Genomic DNA, 22,153 nt, shown 5'->3' with positions numbered 1-22,153 from the left:
AAAAATAGGCTAAGTAACCTGGTTGCCTTAAAATGTGAGTTAATTGAATTTAAAAATTCGAGTTAAAACAATGAAAGAGATTGGTTTAATCATCAGAAACTCAAAATATTGTGTTATCTGAATCATATAAATGATGTAAGTTGATTTGACAAAAGATTTTTTTTTTTTATATATTTATACTTATAGATACTGAAAATATGTGTTATTTTGTATTATTATTATTATAGCCTAATACTTAAAATATCAGAAATGTAATCTTGGTTTCTAAAGCCAATCAGATATTTTTAAGAATAAAGATTGTTCTAGTAATAATAATACTACAATTTATTATTATTTTTATTATAAACATAATGAAATTATGACAGATGACAATATGACAAATGTTTTGTATTAAAATGATTACGTACTAAAAATGTTGAAAGCATAAAATCAACCACTGCTGTTTTGCACACTGTGGCCAATGAAAAGCTTTGAGTTTTGTGCATCTGGCCAGGAGTCTGGCATATGACGTCACGTGCACTCTGTTCCTGATGCAGGGTGGGTCACGTGGTCATCCCCTTTCCCATACAGTTCCCTATGAAGAGCGCAACACGGGCAGTTCACTGAGGGTTTGAGACACAGCCCGTGTCGCGCACTTAATCTCGGACAGCGCACTGGTCCACCTGGATGCAGTGACTTTCGTTTCTTTGCATTCAATCCTAGCGAAAGAGACACTTTGAAAATGGCTGGAGCAATTATTGAGAATATGAGCACCAAAAAGTTGGTGATTGTGGGAGTAATTCTCCTTTTATTCCAGGCGTTCTCCTTTATGGTCGGAGGATTGATTGGTGAGTGGCTACTTTTACAAATCCGCCTAGATTTTAGTTCTGGCTTTTTGCTGCACAGTGTGTAGTCATTCGTTCTGGTGTGCAACATTCTGTGTTTTTCTAGCAAAAAATAAGTCTTAGTTGCGTAATGGCAAGGAGTGAAAAGTTGCGGAATGGCTTTGTTACAGTAGTGTCAAAGATGGGCGCTTATTTTCACCCGTCGACCGCTGCAGTCTTTGTGCTGCTGCTTCCAGCGTTCCGCCTGGAAGTTTGAGAGCCGATAGACGCGACATTTACTTTTACTCGATACTTCTGCTCCCTGAAGTTTCTTGTTTTTCCCAGGTAGCCTACCTGAAAAGCCTTGAACGAGCCAGAGAAAGACTCTGCTTGTTTAAACCCACTTGAGCTTGAATATTTGACCGTGTAAGAGTGTATTTGTCGGTCAATGTTGTTTAAAAATAGCTTGATAATAATTGAGAGATTTTTGCTATATACCTGCGCGTGGTTTGTGTATCATAAACGCACATTTTATATTTGAAACAACTTTTTAATTGCTGTTCAGTATGTATAACTTAAAGTTAGGGCAGTTAGACTAATACGACTCAGGATAAATCTTAGTACAACGTTTAAGAAACATATTTGCAACAAAACAAAAGCATGATGTTATAGACAGTTTTATGTGTGCAAACAATAGACAAAGCTAGCTAACATTTCCTTTAACAGTGAAGTATATTGTGTTCTGTTTATTTTTGTGAAGTGTAGTGAATTAACTTGTGTTTCTATTCTGCAGTGAAAGGGTTAATAAATAAGGGCCAATAAAGGGTTAAAGAGGTGCATCTCTAGAAGTTTTCTTTGATCCTACATCTGAACAGACAAGCCCTCTGCTCCCACAGGCTCTTCCAGCTCCTGCCTGCATTTCCAATCGACCTCACCAATGTTATTCTACGCCCTTTTTGACTGTACAGCGATCAAATATTCCCCTCTATCTTAAGGATTGAGTATTCTTTTCCATGTAGCTTGTTCTGTTTTGCACCATTGGGGAAACACGGTTCGTCCTCATCCACACTTCCCCTTCGCAGCCTCAGACTTCCTTCTGGTTTTGATAGGAAGGGAATCATTTCTTGGTCTCCTGCAGAATGTGGGATGAATGGTGATAAATTAGCTTGCTTTGGCTATTCTTGCCTGCGATTGATTTAATGAAGCGGGATTCCTTTGTGTTTGTTCGGTGGCTGGTGGCAGACTGGGTAATTGAGTAGAAAGGCGCACTGCTCCCCCTGTTATTGGACATCTTAAACACGGCATGAGGTCACCGGGCCGAAAGGCGACCATTATTTTATGGTGGTATTTTGAAGAGGGTTTGTTCTCAGGATTGTGGGTCAATGAATAATTGAACTGAAAGAGGTTTAGTAAAGCTAATTTAGTTTGCTCAGTATATTTCACAGGAACAGGGTTGTAGCTTGTACCCCTCAAAACAGGAACAGAGCCATTTATAAGCCCACACATTAGCTTTTAAAATATTGTGGACATTTTAATGTTGCTTTGCTTTCACTGTTTGGAATCGAGACTGAACCTGAACAGTGTCCTCAAGCCATAGGCTGGTTCACATTATCTCGCACTTCCCGGTCACTTCAGATGTCCTCAATGACCCAGGAAGGGATCTATTGACTCATACTTAACAAACTACCAGGGCCAGCCTCCTGAATGGTGGAGGAAGCCTGTCCGTACTTTCTCATGCTAATGACTCCCTCTTAGCAAGAGTTTATCAGAGAGTCACTTTACGAGTCTTGAATTCATTGTCTAGGGCCTTTTTTTCATTATACACTACCGTTCAAAATATGGGGATGGTAAGTTTTGGGCTGCGTTTATTTGATCTACAGTAATATTGTGAAATATCATTGCAATTTAAAAGAACTCTTTTCTTTTTGAATATAGCCTATTTTACAATAAAATTTAATTTATTCTAGTCTACATAGTCACATGATCATTCACATATTATTCTAATATGCTGATTTGCTGCTCAAGTAACGTTTTCTTATCCATGTTGAAACCGGTTGTGCTGCTTCATATTTTTGTGGAAGCTGTGATACATTTTTTAAGGGTACTTTGATAGAAAGTTCAAAAGACCAGCATTTATTTGAAATATATTTTTTGTAACAATGTAAATGTCTTTACTGTTACTTTTAATGCATCCTTGCTGGATAAAAGTATTAATTTTCAACTTTTTCAACAAACTTTTCTCTCAGTCTGCATTGTTTTAGCTTGATATGCACTTATGGATTTCTGTATGAATTTAAAATGTATTATTATTTACAAATCATTCACACTAAATCATTGTTTGTTTTTTATATTTAAAAAAAAATGTACTTGGTATTTGATTAAATTTATGAAACTATCAAATTTATAACATTTTATAAAATGTTATATAAATATATATTGCTTTTATTGAAGTGGTCATCTCAGGTCAATCAAATAGCAATAATGAGAAAATGCATAGATAGAATATGAATATGTATAAATGCTCCTTGCAATTCAAAAAGGTTCTTCTATGTAAAATGCAGAAATATTTTGCTTATCTCTTGCTTATGTGCAAAATATGGACACAACATATCTCAAGTTATTATAACTTGTTAGACAGACTGTTCTTAAATTATTCATAAAATGAATAATTGAAATCTTTTTCTGCAGCTCCAAGCCCCACCACCGCCATCCACTACCTTGCCACCAAGTGTGTGGACACCGTGAAGACCCACCATAAGGGCTCCAAATGGTTCATGCCATGGGGCCCCGACCAGTGCAGCAAGATCAGAGACTTTGAGGAAGCCACAGCCAAGAGAATCGAGGCCAATAACATTGTGTTTGCGGTCCACATTCCTCTGCCCAACAGAGAGATGAGTGCCTGGTTCCAGTTCATGTTGGTTATCCTCCAGCTTGACATCGCATTCAAAATGCAAAACCCGATTGGTAAGTGATGAAAATGTGTGATTGTATGTGTTTGAGCAGGTCATATTTTGCTCATCTTCCCTCCAAAAACATGATATCACCATATGGTTTTTAAGCTTATGAGAACATCGCTATTTTGCTGAAAGTGTAGGAGGGCACAAATGAACACCCAGAGGATTTTCCTATTCTATTCACCCAAAAGTAGATTGGATTTCTCACATGCTGTGAGAGGACTAACAATGATGGATGGTCTGTTTTCTCACTGTTGTAGTTGGAGCCTGAGGGACCTCAATAAGGATTTAGTCAGCATGCAGGTAGGGGGGAAATGCTCTAGGCTTTGACACAGACAATTGGAGGATAATAAAAGGAATGTAGTCCTGCCATCTGGTTTCATTGCCATTTCATGAATTAAGATACACCTACAAAATCAACTTTTGAACATTAAGATTTTGTCTACATTAATCCAGAGATGCATATGAAATCAGTGTTTTCGTTTCAAAAGCTCTCCATCCACACTAGCATTTTCCTGAAGTTTTTGGTCCACACTGAAATGTCAGAAAATGTCACCTTACTGTGTATGAATAAAACGTCATAAAAGCTCACAGATAAAAGTTCTCACACTGTTTTTCTGGCACAATCATTTTAGTAGCAAAATATATTCACTCCATCACTGGTGCATTCAGGTCGCCACTCCATTTAAGGAAAATGCTGCTGTTGACCATTGTCAACAATAACTAGCACTTTTTTCTCATATTATTTGCATAAACAAAATGGTCTAATTAAAATTATTTAATTATTGTCTGAGTAGACTATTCAATTTTATTTATCCATGGCACATGCATTTTTATTTTTTATACGTGAAGTCCAATTTAGGCATTGTTTTATTTCATTGTAAGGCAGTAGTTTTTTTTTATTTTTATAGAGAAATTTGGCCATCAGAGTGTAAAATTCATTTTAAAAGTTAAGGAATCTTACACCGGTTCACTATAGGCTACTGTACTGTATATGGTTGAATCATGTTAAGGTGCTTTGGGCATGGCTTTTAATGGTGAGACTTTTGCTTTTGTAATCAGGCTCTTAAAAAATGATAAAAAATTTGGATTTAGATTTATCGGCCAATGTATCGATTATCGGCTTTCAAATATAAAGAGTTATCGGTATTGGCCAACATTTTCATATCGGTGCATCCCTAGTCAACATGTTTTTCCACTGGACAGCAATTGCGAGTATATTTTCTGTCATATTTGCAGGAATGTAATATGAAGAAGGAAACTTTATCTTTAGCAACAATGTGAAAAATGAATAGCACACAGCAGGTACATACCACTATAAAGAGAGATCTATTGGTACAATAATCACATGACTAAACATGCGTCATCATTTTCAAATACCTTCATTTTTTACAGTCCACTCTACAACAGGAAAACGGCTTTTTAATATGTATACACAGTTTTTGCAGCACAAAAAGACGTAGAGAGAAAGATGCTTTTTCAAATGTACCTGGATTAGTGTAGACGAAATAATGTCTGTTAATATCTGAGCTTATTAGATGGTTCCATTCCATCACAATTTCTTCTTTAAATCAGGTTCTTCTTGACAGTTTCTCTTGATTTGTCAAATTACTGTCTTTGTTTGAACCTGACTGGCTCCAGCCGTGAAGACTTGCATAGTACTGTTGCCATTTAAAATCATCTAGTTGTGGGAGGGTGTGGATCTGGAACGGCTCCAAGTCTGCCCTTTCAAAGATGGGATTAAGCGGATAACACTGGCCACTAATGAAGAGCCATTGTTGAGCTAGAGCAGTCTGGGAAAGTGAGCGGAACATCGGCTCCTTCTAGCAGCAGGAGAACCTTTGGCTATTCATGTCTTGAGAAATGTAGGAGGAGTCTTTTTGGTTTCTTAACACGTTAACTGCTAGTGTGGAAGGAAGCCACCATGCTCCTGCTGTTATATACTCCACCCTGAAGCACATGCTTGTGCATAAACCAGCAAAAAAGAAAAATTTACGCTTGTTTGCCACAACGTTTTCACTATAAATGTCTGTCATTGCATTATTCTCTATGCATTTGGCATTTGAAGAAACTATTTTTGTTGTTCAGGGTTTTGTAGCACCATCTGGAACGCGCTCTCTCCTAGAAGATCCTCCTCATCCAGATGTTATGTGTTTACCATGAGTCTTGTGTGATCTTCTGCCAGAGCTGTTTCTCTCTGTGTGTGTCCTGTTCTCTGAGCAAGACCTCACAGACTGTCAACGGTCTCCTCTAATAAGGTCCTAGCAGGGATTCATTTGGCACTCCGCATTCACCCAACACAGGCGTACTGTGCAATGTTTGGAAAGTCAATTCATTCTGAAAAAGTAACATATTGTACAGAGAAAGAAAAAGAGAAAGGCGTGTTACTGCTGCTTCTAAATTACAGATGGCACATGGGTAAAGACACCAATGCAAATCAACTCCTTAAACACATTTTGTGTTACCAAAACCCTGGAGACGAAGTTTGGCTGCACTGCTGCTTCATGACATTCAATCAGTTCAAATAGATTTATACATTGCTTTTATAGCATATCATATTACATATAGTTTCAAAGCAGCTTTACAGAAAAATGCAGTAATCTGTTATCAGAGGTGACTGTGTCAAAGTAATGTCCACAGTTCTAAGATAATACAAATAATACAGTTAGCTAATATCATTTAGGCAGAAACAATCTCATTAAAGCAATTGTTACAGCAATTGTGATTGTAATAATTCGAATGTATAGAAAATGTTGCGGTTAGGGTTAGGTATGTTGATTGAGAGTTGCCGTCATCTGAAGTCCTTGCAGGGGTTGGTGTCATCTCTTCACAGGTCCTCATCAGATTGCAGTTGGTTTGATTTTGTTTGATTTATACCAAAGAATTGTCAGAATCTAGATACGAGGCTAGGAAATCCTCATGCTGGTTAAACAGAAAATGTTAAGCAAACATTTTTTTTAAAGGACAAGTTCGGTATTTTACACTTAAAGCCCTGTTTACAGATCGTTTCTGATGAAATAGAACGGTTAAGATTAAAATTTGGACACATGCTGCTGTCCTGAGAATTTTAGGTTTATTTTGCTTTCCCCAAAACCTCTAGAATGGGTGTATAGGTGCACTGGAACAATCCTTGATAAAACGCATAAAATTTTCGTTTACAAAGACCTGAAACTCACCGAGTGGTCAGGGGTGTTCACTGATATGCTCACACAAAAATCGCTGCAAAAGATGCTTTCCAACAGGTTTTATCGTAGTTTTTGTCCAACTCCATTGACTTGTATTGAATGTGCTGTGTGAGGTAAGGTATTACTCCGCCGCTTCTTCTTCTGCTTCTTCTGTGTATTCAATGAAATGCCAGTGGTTTGCTTGCAATTGGCAAAGGTGCATTATCGCCACCAACTGGGCTGGAGTGTCTATTATTCAAGCTCTCAACGGAAGAATCTACGGGTGTGAGACGTTTGGAGAAATAGATGCACAGTTTTACAACGAATGGTAAAACACCTGTTGGAAAGCAACTTTTGCAGCGATTTTTGTGTGAGCATATCAGTGAACACCCCTGACCACTCGGTGAGTTTCAGGTCTTTGTAAACGAAAGTTTAATGCGTTTTATGAATGATTGTTCCAGTGCACCTATACACCCATTCTAGAGGTTTTGGGGAAAGCAAAATAAACCTAAAATTCTCAGGACAGCAGCATGTGTCCAAATTTTAATCTTAACCGTTCTATTTCATCAGAAACGATCTGTAAACAGGGCTTTAAGTGTAAAATACCGAACTTACCCTTTAAACTATAGTAATGTATATTTATAGAATTTGATTAGTTTAGATATAAATTGGATCACCGGGGGTGTTTCTAGAGTTTGATCATGACTGGAGCACAGGCCAAAATTTTAGGGTGCATAACCCCCCCGCACCCCTCAAGAAACCACACCAAAACATTTAATTCTGGTGACTTTGAGTCGTATTTATTCATTTTCTGTAATCATATTATTTTAAAAAGCTTTCACTGATGATCAAGAAGCAAACAATGCCAAATTAGTAGAGATAAGCAAGCATTTTTTTTTTAGCAGTTAAGAAGCTAACGATAAAATCTGTGCCAAGTAAATTGAATCTGGAAACCCGGATGTCCTCATTCTACTAAATAATACAAATTCAAATAGGGTACTACTCATAACATCAATAAGCATCAGCCTGGTAGTTACCTCTCCTCAACTACAACGTCGTATTATGATCGTCTGACTGGCCGCAAGTCGAGTATTCCACAGGGAAAGTGAAGGAGGAAGAGCACAGCGAGAGGGCGGAGCCGAGGTGTGTGACTAAAGAGGATGCGCAGGATATTTTCGCTTATTGTTACTTCAAGTTTTAAGTAATTCAAATGATCAAATTACTATGCTCAATGAATAGGAAAGCCTATTTTCAGACATATCTACTCATCAGGAAAATTCTACAGGTGCACAGAAAAAACTTTATTCAAAAAGGGTCTAGCAACGCCCCTGTCACCAGCCCCTCTGCTTCATTTTCCATGGAGTGCTATTGGTTCTCGCTTTCTCATCTCTCTGGCCCAAGCAGCCACAGTTTGGCCGGTCTCCAGCAATAACACAGCTGTTGAAATGGCTTGGTCGCCGGGGTGATGCGCGCTGCGCCCGGGCGGAATGTTTGTGCGCGCTAAGCTGACATTCAAAGCTCTTTGGCACAGCCGCTCGTAGGTGGGGGCCACTGCAGACACGCTGGAGGAGAGAGGACCGGGCTAATAATGTCTGCCGCTCTCTGCCTTTCTTTACCTCCTGCCCCTCCCCCCATAAAGCTCAGTCCTCCACGTCCAGGAATTCTCTTTAGTGCTCTCCAGCTTGTTTCATAACACAACAAGGATCTCTTTAGAGAGGTGAAGTGGAACACACAGGGCTGTGCAAAGCGATCTAAACCACGGGCCCCTTTGCCAGCTACCTCCTGCTTTCCCAAAGCTCAGGAGAATCACACCACATGACTCTCTAATACTTTGACAATCCCCAAGTTTTGAACATTTACGAAAATGGCAGTCTGTGAGGTTATGATTGACTTGAATAGGGTCTCCGTAGATTAAATGACTCCCAGGTTACCTTGAGCTACTTTTAGCCACACAACAATGGCAGGGCTTATTCATGAGAATGGTATGAGCTGTCATGAAGCTGTCATTTCACGTGTCTGCATTTGGCCTTGTGTGTAAATGGCCACTGCTGTTCTTCAGTCAGCAGGCACTCATTTCATTTTTTTCAGATGTGAAGGTCTCGAAGAGATAAGAGTTATCTCAAATTAAAATTCTGTCATGTACTCACCCTCATGTTGTTGCATGTCATCATTGACTTTTGTGTTTTTTGGAACACAACGTGAATTTGAGCTATATCCTGACTAATGATGTTAATCTACAATGACCAGAAAAAGCACAGTTAAAATGGTTCAGACGACTCTTGCCCTTTAAGACAATGATTGAGTAAGTGACTAAATTTAACATTCACTAAGAAATATGATAATTTCAATTAATCGATTTGATCTAGTTCACAACATTGGCCTAAATTATTCATTTACAAATCAGAGGCCGGATTCACGGAAATATTCTTAGTAAAGAAGTTAAGAAATGTTTTGTTGAATTTTAAGTTCTTTATAAGAGTGCAATTCTTGAAGTCTAAATATTTAAAAAACTCAGAAGTTTTCAAATATGGCGGTTCTTGCCGAAGACTCGCTGATCAGCTCTTTTTGCACTGCCTTCAGATGACCATATTTGTCATATTAAATGAAAATTGCAATTAGGAAGAATTTTATTCTTAATGTTTTGTGAATCCGGCCCTGATCCAGTTGTAGCGGTTAACGGGGGAAAATTATCAGGCAATAAATAGTTTAGTTTTTTTTTTTTCAATTAGCTGCTATTTTATGTTTTCAGGTAACTTGGTTTAACTTGGAAAACAAGTCATATGGATATCATTTTAGTCATATAAATACTTATATTTAGCGTTTGGAGATTGAGACTCATTTACTTTCATAATTTGAAAAAGAGTGGGCAGGATATTCTTTAAAAAAATCACCTCTGTGTTGCACAGTAGAAAAGAAGTTATATGGGTTAACATTCTTTTATATTAATTGATTACTCTATAATGCAGCCACTGTGACTGGTTAAAGTGCAGAATCGGTCTGATATCTCAAACTGAAGTAAGTGTGTTGGATGTTGGTGTGTAGGTGATGGAGCTTTGATCACCATGGACGTTGGTCTGGCCTACAGAGACAGCACCCTGAGCGAGTGGACTGAGATGGCCCACTCCTTAGAACATCGCAAACTGAGCTGCAATTTCACTGCACCCAAGGTAAACACACTAGTCATTTCTGACCCATACCAGATCCAAACACACCCCTTACTGGAAGTGTTAAGTCCATTCTACAAGCGACAAGGCTGCGGCTTGTCGTTGGCCGATTTTATTCTCAAATTGTCAAAATGAATCTAGCTTGTACATGACTAGTTCCCTTCAGTCTCTGTAAGCACTTTTTTTCTTTCTTCAGACTACTGAGAATGAAGGCCGTTACTATGATTGTGACCTGTTGCCCTTTATGGAGGTTGGCAGCGTGGCCCATAAGTACTATCTCCTCAACATCCGGCTACCTGTCAACGAACGCAAAAAAGTCAACATCGGGATTGGAGAAATCAAAGACATCCGTCTTGTGGTGAGTTTTAATACGGTCATAGATGCATGTTTAAAACTCACTGTTGTGTAGACGGTTTTGTTTGAGCATTGTTTGCATGGGAGGATTTTGGCCCAGTCTCGGCTTGTTATAATTGGCACACACTTCTGGACAGGGCAATGGTTATACAAATGTTAGTGGACTGAAGACATCTGGACTGCATCACCTCTTAATCTTCACTTTTGTTTGCCTTGCTCTTCTTATTTGTCTCTTAGCAAACAACCATGCCCATCAATTAAGTGTCCTTAATGTGTTTCTCATGATGTCACTATGATGTCCCTCTCAATGTAACTTTGCAGGGCATTCATCAAAACGGTGGCTTCACCAAGGTTTGGTTTGCCATGAAGACGTTCCTCACTCCCAGCATCCTCATTATCATGATCTGGTACTGGAAGAGAATCACCCAGATGACCAGGCCACCCGTCCTGCTGGAAAAGTAAAGCTATGTTTCTGTCACTTAAACTTGGCTTCTAGGTCAAATGTTAACATAGGACTAGAATGTTTCTGGTTTTATTAGTTTACTGGTCAATGGAATGAAGGAATATAAGATAACTTAGATCCTCACACTGGTGTGACTATAGGAAACATTTTATTATTAACATTTTCTGGCTGGGGAGGTTGCCAGGGAATTGCTATTCGGTTGAAAGGTGTTACGAGTTGTTTTTACAGTGTTGCTATGTGGTTGCTAGGTGCCTGCTTACTAGCCTGAGTCAAATGAGTCCTCTCAAGTCTCTGTGATATTCAGGTCTCTAAATATGGCTCAGGCCCCTCCTTCAGAGTAGGTTAATTCAGATGAAAATCATAAATCCTAAACATTTTATACATATATATATATATATGCGTATAGTATGCACGCTCTTATTCAAAGCAACTTCCACTGCATTTTTGTTATGCATTTTATCAATTCATGCATTCCCTGACAATTGAATCATGACCTTGGCTCAACTGTTAGAGCTACAGGAATGCATTTAGCATGTAATATCTCAATACAAAATGCATTACTCTGTGAACAGTGTTTGATATGATACTATTTTAGAAATAGTATTTCCTGATGAAATCTTTTTCATAATTTTTACTTCATCTTTCTTCTATACAAACTAAACAACACATGCAATCTATACAATCTATCCATTTCTCCCTCACTCTGGTTTGGCAATGGCTGTCCCAGAAGACCGAAAGCTCTCAAGCAGTCATACTTTGTGTGACTCATAGGCAGGATAATTATTCTTTCATGTTTTAAAAGCTTTGCCGAGCCGACTAGCATACTGTTCCACTTAAGTGTCAAGATGGACTAGAATCCCTTTTTACATCTCAAAGAGAGAAGCCCAAGAATGTGTGACATGAGCTCCCCGCTGATTTTCTTATTATTGGAATGATGCCAGAATGCTGCTTCATGCCAGTGGAGCCGACAGAGGCGCTGCGTGTGTGCGAGTTACACACGTCTCCAGGGAACAGCTTTTTTTAGTTGACGTCATGGATGTGTGCTGTCTTGCATTCTTGCACTTCACAGCTAGCTTTTTTTATGCCCTTGATGTTTAAGAGGAAGCTAAATGCCTAGTTTTTCCCTGTAGTTCTTTTAGTTTTTGAAATCATTCTAATATGCTGATTTGCTGCTCAAGAAACATTTATTATTATTATCATCAATGTTGAAAACAGTTGAGCTCGTTATTATTTTTATGGAAACTCTAAAGCATTTATTCAGGATTCTTTGATGAATGAACAACATTTATTTGTAATAGAAATCTTTTGTAACCGTCTTAAAGTATTATCAATTTAATGCCTTCTTTCTTTAAAAAAGGATTGCTTGTCATTTAATATCAAGTTTTACTTTTCAACATCTGAAAAGCTGCTTTGTTCACATCAGCAGCAAAGCAAATGCACCTTCGTAGTTCGTACCCTCACCAGAGTTGAACTCATGGGAAATTCCCAGCATTCCAACACAATATGGTCTCTTTCTGCCCCGATCGGGCAGCCTGGAATGTGATTCATGTGTTTGAAGTCACACCCCATCTCAGTCTCACCAAATGGTCTTCTAGCTTGTCCTAGCATGCCTGCTTTTGAACACTAGAGAACAAAGAGCAAGATGGAATCAAATTTGTTTGACCTTTCCTTTTTTTTCTTTTTTTCTTTTTTTTTTTTCTTGGTTCTACTCTTTTGATATCTTCTCAGATATTTGTTGGTAATAAAGTGATCTTTGCTAGTATATTGATAATGATCCTATCTCTGTACACTTTGCTCTCTTTCAGGGTTATCTTCGCTCTGGGAATCTCCATGACCTTCATCAATATCCCAGTGGAATGGTTCTCAGTGGGTTTCGACTGGACCTGGATGCTGCTCTTTGGTGACATCCGTCAGGGCATCTTCTACGCCATGCTGCTTTCCTTCTGGATCATCTTCTGTGGAGAACATCTCATGGTTGGAGCCAATTTTTCCTTTTTGGAAGCATTTGAGCTTCTAATTGAGTTACTTGACCTGTTTTCCATATTCAAAACGTATTACTTTAATGCTTTCTTTTGTTGTTTTCTTCTAGGACCAGACTGAGAGAAACCGTTTTTCTGTGTACTGGAAACAGGTTGGACCCATTGTTTTTGGCTCATTCTGCCTCTTCATCTTTGACATGTGTGAGAGGTGAGCCAACGTTGAACTTCCCGCATTCTTTGCATGAAGTAACTCTTTAGTTCCCATCTAATTCGAGTTCTTTACTGCTTAGTGCTGCTGGGTAGGCAATTTTTTTTTCTTTACTTTTTAGAGGAGTACAGCTGAAGAATCCATTCTACAGTATCTGGGCCTCAGATGTTGGGACAGAGCTGGCTGTATCCTTCTGAAAGTGTGGGCTGTCGGTACAGATGTTTCTTAATTGAGAAACTCTTTATGATGGTGGATGATGGTCAAAACCCAGTGGTGTTCAGTTTTGTATTCTGGTCATGCATCTTCTCCTGCCTTGCATACCACATCTGTTCAGGCTTAACATGTAGTAAAGGTATCTAGACTAAACGATGATCCACAGGAAGATGTCTTAACACCATGCATACTACAACACTTTCACAGAAGTACAGAAATCAGCACAATAGTAAAGTTATGACTTTAACTGAGGTTGGTGCAGATGGCCTTCATTATTGTAGCAGGAATCTGTGCATGTCTCTACTTCCTGTTCCTGTGCTTCATGGTGTTCCAAGTGTTCAGAAACGTCAGCGGGAAAAGGTCGTCCTTACCTGCTATGACGAAGGCTCGTCGACTGCACTATGAGGTAATGTGTAACCTCGATAGATAGTGCTAGCTTTTATATGACTAGTGAAGATGTGATCATATTTTGAGAATGACTATGTCCTAAATGTTTGTGCTCACCAAGGCTGCATTTATTTGATCTAAAATACAGTAAAACTAATAAAAACTGTTTTCTGTTCTATATTTTTCACATATTCAGCATCATTACTTCAGTCTTCAGTGTCAGATGATCCTCTAGAAATAATTCTAATATGATGATTTGATTCTCAAGAGAATTTTCTTATGATCAATTATGAAAACAGCTGCTTAAAAACACATTTCAGGCTCCACAAAAATATTAAGCATTCTTTGTTGAAAATTGAAAAGAACAGCATTTATTTGAAATGGAAAACTTTTGTGTCATTATAAATGTCTCTATCACTTTTCATCAGTTTAATGCGTCTATATAATGTAGAATAATTTTTTTTTCAAAAAGAAAAATCTTACTGACCCCCAGTTGAGTAGTTGTAGTAGTAGTAGTAGTAGTAGTATTAATTCAGCTTTAATGTAAATTATGTATAATAGTTTTATGGATTATAAATTTTAGAATAATTTTGTTTTAAAAGTTCCATGTGTTTATTTTACCATTTTGCATTTTTATAGCTTGAGTTTCTTTAATGATGATTTTATTTTATTATCTTAGGGCCTCATCTTCCGCTTCAAATTCCTGATGTTGGTCACGCTGGCATGTGCTGCCATGACTGTAATCTTCTTCATCATAAGCCAGGTATAGATTAGTTATCCACTGAATCTGTTTCTACATGATATTTCATTGTAGATTATAGGTGGATGGATTAATTTAGATGATGGTCATTTCTATGTACGTGTTATATGTTAACAGGTGAATGAGGGTCACTGGCACTGGGGTGGGTACACAGTTCAGGTCAACAGCGCCTTCTTCACTGGGATCTACGGCATGTGGAACCTCTATGTGTTTGCCCTTATGTTCCTCTATGCACCGTCTCACAAACGCTATGGGGACGAGCAGTCAAGCGGTAAGACTCCTGAAGAGGAAAAAAATTTGTATGACACCTGGATTTGCAGAACCTGATTTCACCAAGTGCTACATGTTCCTGGAAAAACATCATCTTTGTTTATTCTGGAACAACATTTCAATCAGATTTGAGCGACAAGTTTACAGTTTATGTCATGTTTGGCTTACAACCAGGTGCTTCTACATCAGTGTTATTCACCTATCATTTCCCTCTGATTTTAGGAATAACTAATGGGTAGAGTTAGATTTAGGGGTAGGGATAGGGTTTGGACAATTTTCAGACTGGAATGTTGTTCCAGGATCAAGGAAAAATACAGGAACGTGTCTTACTCTGCTAAATCAGGACGTGCCCTGTATTCTGACAACTTGAATTCTCAGTGTCTACTTTATATCTCTCATGGCAAAACGTTTATTCAGAAAAGCTGCATATCGACAATAGGTTATTACAAATTACAACTTTTACCAACCACATTCAGAGAGACTCCAGCTACATGTGGACACTTGGACACTTAATCGTTAATTGTAAAGTTTGATCACAATCCTTCGGTTTGCATTGCCAATTTTACTAAAATAACAATTTGGAGAATACAGACATTAATATAGATATAACATCGACACATCTGTGCCCTATATTAAATATTAAAATATATGAATATTTAATAATGAATATTAAAAACCTTACTGTCATCGTGAACCTGGCTCGGTATTAAAAAAAGAAAAAGATAAATCATCCAAATGTTTATCAGGAGAAATTTCTGGATATAAGATGTAGCTTACCATCTCATGTACCATTATACACTGATGGATCCAAGTCAGACAGTCATGTATCTGCTGCAGTAGACAAAACGTTTTTGGCAAGTGTATCCCTGGACAAATGTCAGTTTTCACTTTTCACAGCTGAAGCTTGAGCATTACTTTTAGCTCTAGAACAAATAGAAAATGAACAACAGCGTCATTTTTAAAAATTTGCACAGATTCTAAATCCTGTCTACAAGCACTTTGAGTCTTTGAAAACAACATCCTATATTTATCAGCATAATAGGAAAAGTGGACTCTTTAAAGAAACAAGATTTTAAAATAAGACCAGCAATATATGATTGTCTTATTGAAAGGGGAAGAGAAACCAGTTTGTGATTTTGTGTAAGAATTTCTTGTGTAAAACATATTTTAATAGAATTTTAATAGAATTTTAAAACATGTTTTAAAAATATGTTTAAAAATATATTTTTAAAAAGGTTTCTCCTGGAATCATTTAGAATTGTTATCATATACTAAATTGAAAGATTCTATGTAATTGTTATCATTACTGTTGTTTTTATTGGTATGCATGTTTTTGTATATTAAGACAAAATAAACAATGTATTGAAATGATATTGTAATAATAATTATTGAATAGGTTGAATAGGTCTACTTGCACCCTCAGACAGGAGCGTAGGCGCGCTGAGCGCAGATGGAAGACAGACAAACTTCAGATATCATATTAAATTTTCAGGGATTGGCTTGAACATTAACAGAAAGCTGTTAACGAAGCACAGTTGAAATATATGTCTGATTTAATTGTACAAAATGCACAGAGACTGAAGGTTCTTTTCAGTACAATTAATGCCTTTTTAAATTCTACTCTTAGTGCCCCATTGGAGACCTCCACTGATTGGTGTGAACTTCAAGACATTAAATGCTGGATAGACACATTTTTTTTTACAGTTAAATAGTGATAAAGCTGTAGGGAAAAAAAATTATTTCAGTTCTTATTCTGGCATTGCTAATCAGCTTGGTCCCCTCTCTTCTAATATGTGCTACTGGGTTAAAAACCTTGGTGTTATTTTTGATCCCACGTTGTCGTTTGATAAGCAGATCAGTGCTGTGGTAAAAGGTAGTTTCTTCCAATTAAGATCAATTGCCAGAATCAAGAGGATCCAAGTAGGTCTAAGTAGGACCTTGAAACCGAAATTCATGCTTTTATCAAATCAAAATTAGATTACTGTAATTCACTATCAGATTACTGATTGGCACTAGAAAACCTGCACATATACACACACTCCTGTACTTGCCTCTCTGCACTGGCTACCGGTCAAGTTCCGTGTTGATTTTTAAAATTGTGCTTTTTGTTTTTAAAGGGGTCATCGGATGCCCATTTTCCACAAGTTGGTATGATTCTTTAGGGTGTTCATGTAAAGCTTGTAATATACTTTGGTAAAATTTTCTCAATGGTTGAGTAAAACAACCCCCTTTTTACCAGCTTTTAAACAGCTTTGTTCACAGTGACCTGTTTCGGTGCATGTCTCTTTAAATGATAATGAGCAGCAACTGCTCATCTCACCCCTCTCTTCCATAGGGGGTGTCGAATGGCTGAGGGCAGAAATATGCTAATATGGGACAGTCCGTTAGTGGTTGTGGGTGGAGCATGAGCATTATGACATCATAGTGCTCAGAAAATCCAAACGGCCTGATTATTGAATGTTAAAACTTTTTGAGAATTAAAAAAAAGGAGTGAATGTATTTTTTTTCTTTGTATGGTGGTTGTCCACACACTGCAAAGATACATTTATATGTAAACGCCATATAAAAGTGAATTTTGCATCCGATGACCCCTTAAACTTCTTCATGGATGTGCTCCCCAGTATATTTTTAATATCCTTACTCCACATACTACAACTACTACTACTACTACTACTACTAGATCTCTTTGGTCATCAAATCAATTTCTCTTCAAAGTCCCTCGTTCACATCTTAAAAATAAAGGTGACCACGCATTTTCTGTGGCTACTCCTAGGCTCTGGAATAGTCTTCCCTTTCACATCATGTCGTTTCAAACCCTGAAGACCCTTAGATCAAACTTCATTGGTTCTTGCTGAAGCTCAAATTTGCTGCGTAACACGAGAGAATGAACCTCACAGGATCTTGCTGAAGCTCAAACGTGCCGTGTAACACGAGAGAATGAACCTCATTGGTTCTTGCTGAAGCTCAAACGTGCTGTGTAACACGAGAGAATGAACCTCATTGGTTCTTGCTGAAGCTCAAACTGGCTGCGTAACACGAGAGAATGAACCTCATTGGTTCTTGCGGAAGCTCAAACGTGCTGTGTAACACGAGAGAATGAACCTCATTGGTTCTTGCTGAAGCTCAAACGTGCTGCGTAACACTAGAGAATGAACCTCATTGGTTCTTGCTGAAGCTCAGACGTGCTGTGTAACACGAGAATGAACCTCATTGGTTCTTGCTGAAGCTCAAATTTGCTGCGTAACACGAGAGAATGAACCTCATTGGTTCTTGTGGAAGCTCAAACGTGCTGTTGTCACAACTAATGTGTGAGTTTACCATGATTTGATGTTCCCCATTCTAAAAGATAGAAGATGTACTTGCTTGACTGAAATGGCTGCCAGAGAGGTGTTTCAAAGATGGTCACCGAGTCAAATCACTAGCCTTAAGGGGCTTTGACATGGACCTGTTGCTGACAGTTAAAACTAAATCTTTATTCTATTTCTGGAGATATCAAAGGCTGGTTTCCTTGTGCGAGTAGTGAATCACTTAAGTTATTTGAATGATAGTTGTCTTATCAACAATAACTTATAAATGAATGAAGGCCAGATTTGTGGTTTTGCTCAGAATGTTGCAAAAATGTTACCCATATACAACCCTGAATATGTTAACATTAGAATTATTTGGTTTTCAGACAAACTAAGACTACGCTTTGAGGCACACCCACCCAAAACCACTCAGTTTTGCCCCATGAAGCCTGAGAAAGATGTGTGTCATACTCCCCAAAATGTTTTTTTTTTTTTTTTAATTGTGCTGTATCTAAATGGATGGGTTGTCTAAATCAATTTTAGTATTTAAAAAGATGTCTCTTGATAGTCAGACAGTGCCGTTTCATGTCTGCAGCACGAAGAAATCAGTACCTGCAGTACCGCGAAGGCATTCACTTGGCACCATGTTTTATAGTGCTGGTGTTTGGTTTGTTTTAAGACGAGCTCATCTTGATGCCAGGAAAAGGTGGGGCTTGTGTTTTTTTTCCTTTGGGGAAATGGGCCTCTTTGGCGGCCGTGGGTGTCTCTAATCTAGGCCAGGCTTCCTACTTGAGCTGGTGTAATGAAAACCATCAATATCTTGTTGTCATGCTTGAAACATTCTTCATGTTTTTTTGCTCCCAAAGGGCATATGTTGTTATTAGATTAGTCATTCAGTGTGTTTTTTCAATAATTACTTCAATATTTTGTGTGCCTTTTTTATGGGTAAAAAATAGTTTTAAGGTGCTTGAGCCAGTGGTAAAAAGTGTCATCCTTAGGCTCCAATTTCCTAACATTTTGTTGATGACATGAAGACAAAATGAAATTGTTGTTTGACTTGTCAATGGTTATATCCTTCCTAAATTCTCCTATTATTATAATTTGAGTAAATGTAAGAGCTGAAAATCTGTTCATAATGACTTTACTGATAAGAAAAATGTAAATATTGTTTGATGGATAGAATATGCTGCTGAAAATTGAGCTTTGCCATCACAGGAAGACATTACATTTTAAAATGTACTCAAATGGAAATGTTACTTTAAATTATGACAATCAAATTGCTGTTTTACTGTAGTTTTGATCAAATATATCCAGCTTTGGTGGGCACTGGAGACTTCTTACCAACCTTAAAATGTTTTTTTTTTACCGGTCGTGAGAGTTGAAAGTTCAGCTTTGGATAAAAGCAGTGCTCATCACTATCTATTTTTGCCTAGCCATCCAATCACAGTGTAGGAGGGGCGGGACAAATACCACAACGACCGACTATCACTACAACGATAACAAATGATGACAAGCACATCTCTTCATCCAAAACTAGTGCCAGATCAAGTATGTTACATTGTGTCAACATTTATATTCAGAAACAAACTATTTATGAAATCGGATACTAGTAACAGTTCTGCTGAGCCTCAATTTAAAAAAACACTGAAGCACACTCAAGAGCCCTCAGCGAAGCTTCAGAAGAATGCTGGCTTTTTCAGCTGGTTAAAAATGCTTTGGTGGACACACGGCCTAAGGGAATGGGTTAGAAATGGTGACGAAGTACTTCCTTCCTTTTAAGCATTTACACGACAACGATGTTCTAAAAACTGAAATATTTTTCTTTTGCATTTTCACGACACTATTGTCAAAATGATCCCGTTCACACGGATCCACGAAAACGACTCAAAACGCTGTATTCTGCTGTCAGACCAGTAGATGGCGATGTCACTGTAAAGAAACACTAAGCACCTATAGACTGAATGCGTAATGCGCATGACGTCATCGTTTTTTACAAATGTGCGATTTTTATCGTTTACATGGAGACGATTACAGTATCGTTTGCATTTTCAGGCCTCCAAAACACCATTGTCGTGTAAATGAATGACCGAACACATTAAAAGTTTCGTGTAGTGTAAACGGCCCCTCAGTTTGGACGTCCTAGCTGCTCAAATCGGATTTCACTGTGTTTTGCGTCACTCTTAACGCAACAAACTTCAAAAAGTCAAAACTGGTGATGGAAACACGGCATCCCTCGCTGCACAGCGAAGCCGGCCGTGACTACATCACTGATCATCACAATATACCGGCCTCCTCCATCGCCAAGGTTTTCTTGTGTAACGAAAGAGTTTTGCACCGTGACTCGACAGGCCGCTTATTTGGAGAGCGAGATGATGCTGCTCCATTTTTTTTTTCCTGCGTTCGTTTTGAAATACTCATCACATAAGTGGGGAACGCCTTTGTCCTTACTAAAGCAGCCCATGCGGATTTTATCTGTAATGTTTTCTCTTCTCTTTGTGCTCAACGTTTTGGAGGCATTAGGTCTGTATAGAGTGGTTTTAGGTGGTGTTGTACTCAAGACTGGCCTTTTTTTGAAGGTCTTGTCTTGGTCTCACAGAATTTGTACTCCGTTTTGTCTCGGTCTAAGACTAAGAGGATTTTATTTCAAGAACACAGCTGAGAGGATATCACTAAATTGCCAGTGCGTTGTCTGATTTACTTGTTAACAACTGATTATTGTGATTGGATGTAAAACTTCCTCCTTCAAATGAAATCAATAACATTTCTGTTTTGACTTCTTTTGTTACTGTTGTGAGTCGGGAATTGTCAAATTTCACCAAAATTAATACAATTTCCTAAGATATGATTGCAAAAATGTTCTTGTATAAGATTGTTTTTTACTACAGCAATTTTGAGGTATTTTGTTTATGCTGGATTCTTCACATAGAGAAAATATCATCGCCTTGAAATCTTAAATGTTTCCTGACGTTCCTACCCTGTCGTAATGATCTGTTAGTGTAAGTGTTGATCAGTCTCTGATACATTTTTCCTCTCTTCTCTTCTTCCATATAGCTGATCAAGGTGGAAACAGTGGAGAGGACATTCAGCTGACCACCACCATCACACACGTGGACGGGCCTACAGAGCTCTACAAAATGACCGGGAAAGAAGCTCAAGAGTAGCTGTCACCTTACCCAGTCCAACAAGAGCCAGCAGAGTCTCAAAAGTTCAAACAATACTCTTTTGGGTGTCCTGTGTGGTTTTCCTCATTTCAAATATTAAGCCCCTTTTTCACAGTTTGACTTTCCGTTCCACTTAAGAACTGCTGCTCGTGCCGAGCTGTAGAGACATGGAGTTGCACACCATCTTGTGGTGCTGGGAGAAATGATCACATGTATCTCGCACTGTGGATAGGCAAAGACACTGGTGTTTGCAAGGACCAACTCCTAAAAACCTGGAGGAAAGGGAAACAAGGACATTGTTTCCTTTTGATATATTTTGAGATCATTGTTTTCCCCTTTCATTTTGTGATTACAAAACAAGGAAGAAAAACTGTTAGCATACTGTATAGTTATGTATGTTTTTGTCGGTTGATCCTTCCTCATCTCACTTCCTTAAACACTCCCCACCAAATGAAAACTCACCCATGGAACACATAACCTGAGTAACTGAGTTAAAACCAAGGTCTCAGAACAAGATGTGGATGTCAAGTGACGTATAGATCGGTCCTTATGCTCTGAATGGCAAACACTATGTTCCATGTTACAATGTAGAGATATATTTTTTATAAAGTGCTTATTTTCATCTGTATGAAAGCATTAGTAGCTGTATTGTATCACTGTGTTGTAAAAAAAGAAAAGAAAAAGAGTATCTGAGGGTTTTTTTTCAATTGTATCAAGTGGAAATTTAGGGTTTTGTTTTTTTCATGCTTTTTATGCTAATTTAAATAAAAAAACATTGTAGATTTGTTTGGTTAATGGGACTTGGCTTATTAAATCACTGGTGAACAGGACTGTAGGATGTTTTGCAGTACAAAAATAAATCTCAAAATTATACTTTTACTGACTGGGAGACAAAATACAAATGTATCAATCAAAATACTCACTTAAACTTTGCATCCTGCACCTACATTTTTGTGATGGAGACACAAACATTGAACTCTAAGTCA

The 22,153-nt window shown here is 38.0% G+C and overlaps 1 protein-coding gene across 1 annotated transcript; it reads left to right on the top strand.

The window, feature by feature from the left end:
• Positions 1–584: 584 nt before the first annotated feature.
• On the top strand, positions 585–21,952 carry wls (Wnt ligand secretion mediator). Its single transcript, XM_081374938.1, has 12 exons — positions 585–827; positions 3,492–3,767; positions 9,964–10,088; positions 10,282–10,443; positions 10,761–10,897; positions 12,708–12,876; positions 12,992–13,089; positions 13,211–13,274; positions 13,565–13,708; positions 14,369–14,452; positions 14,567–14,720; positions 21,058–21,952. Exons 1-12 carry the CDS (start codon positions 722–724, stop codon positions 21,165–21,167), a joined length of 1,629 nt encoding a protein of 542 aa, XP_081231064.1. The 5' UTR covers positions 585–721; the 3' UTR covers positions 21,168–21,952.
• The last annotated feature ends 201 nt before the right edge of the window (positions 21,953–22,153 follow it).

This window comes from Scardinius erythrophthalmus (assembly GCF_964197995.2).
Source record: "Scardinius erythrophthalmus genome assembly, chromosome: 9".
Classification (NCBI taxonomy): Eukaryota; Metazoa; Chordata; class Actinopteri; order Cypriniformes; family Leuciscidae; genus Scardinius; species Scardinius erythrophthalmus.
This window is presented reverse-complemented; position numbering and strand designations above follow the sequence as displayed.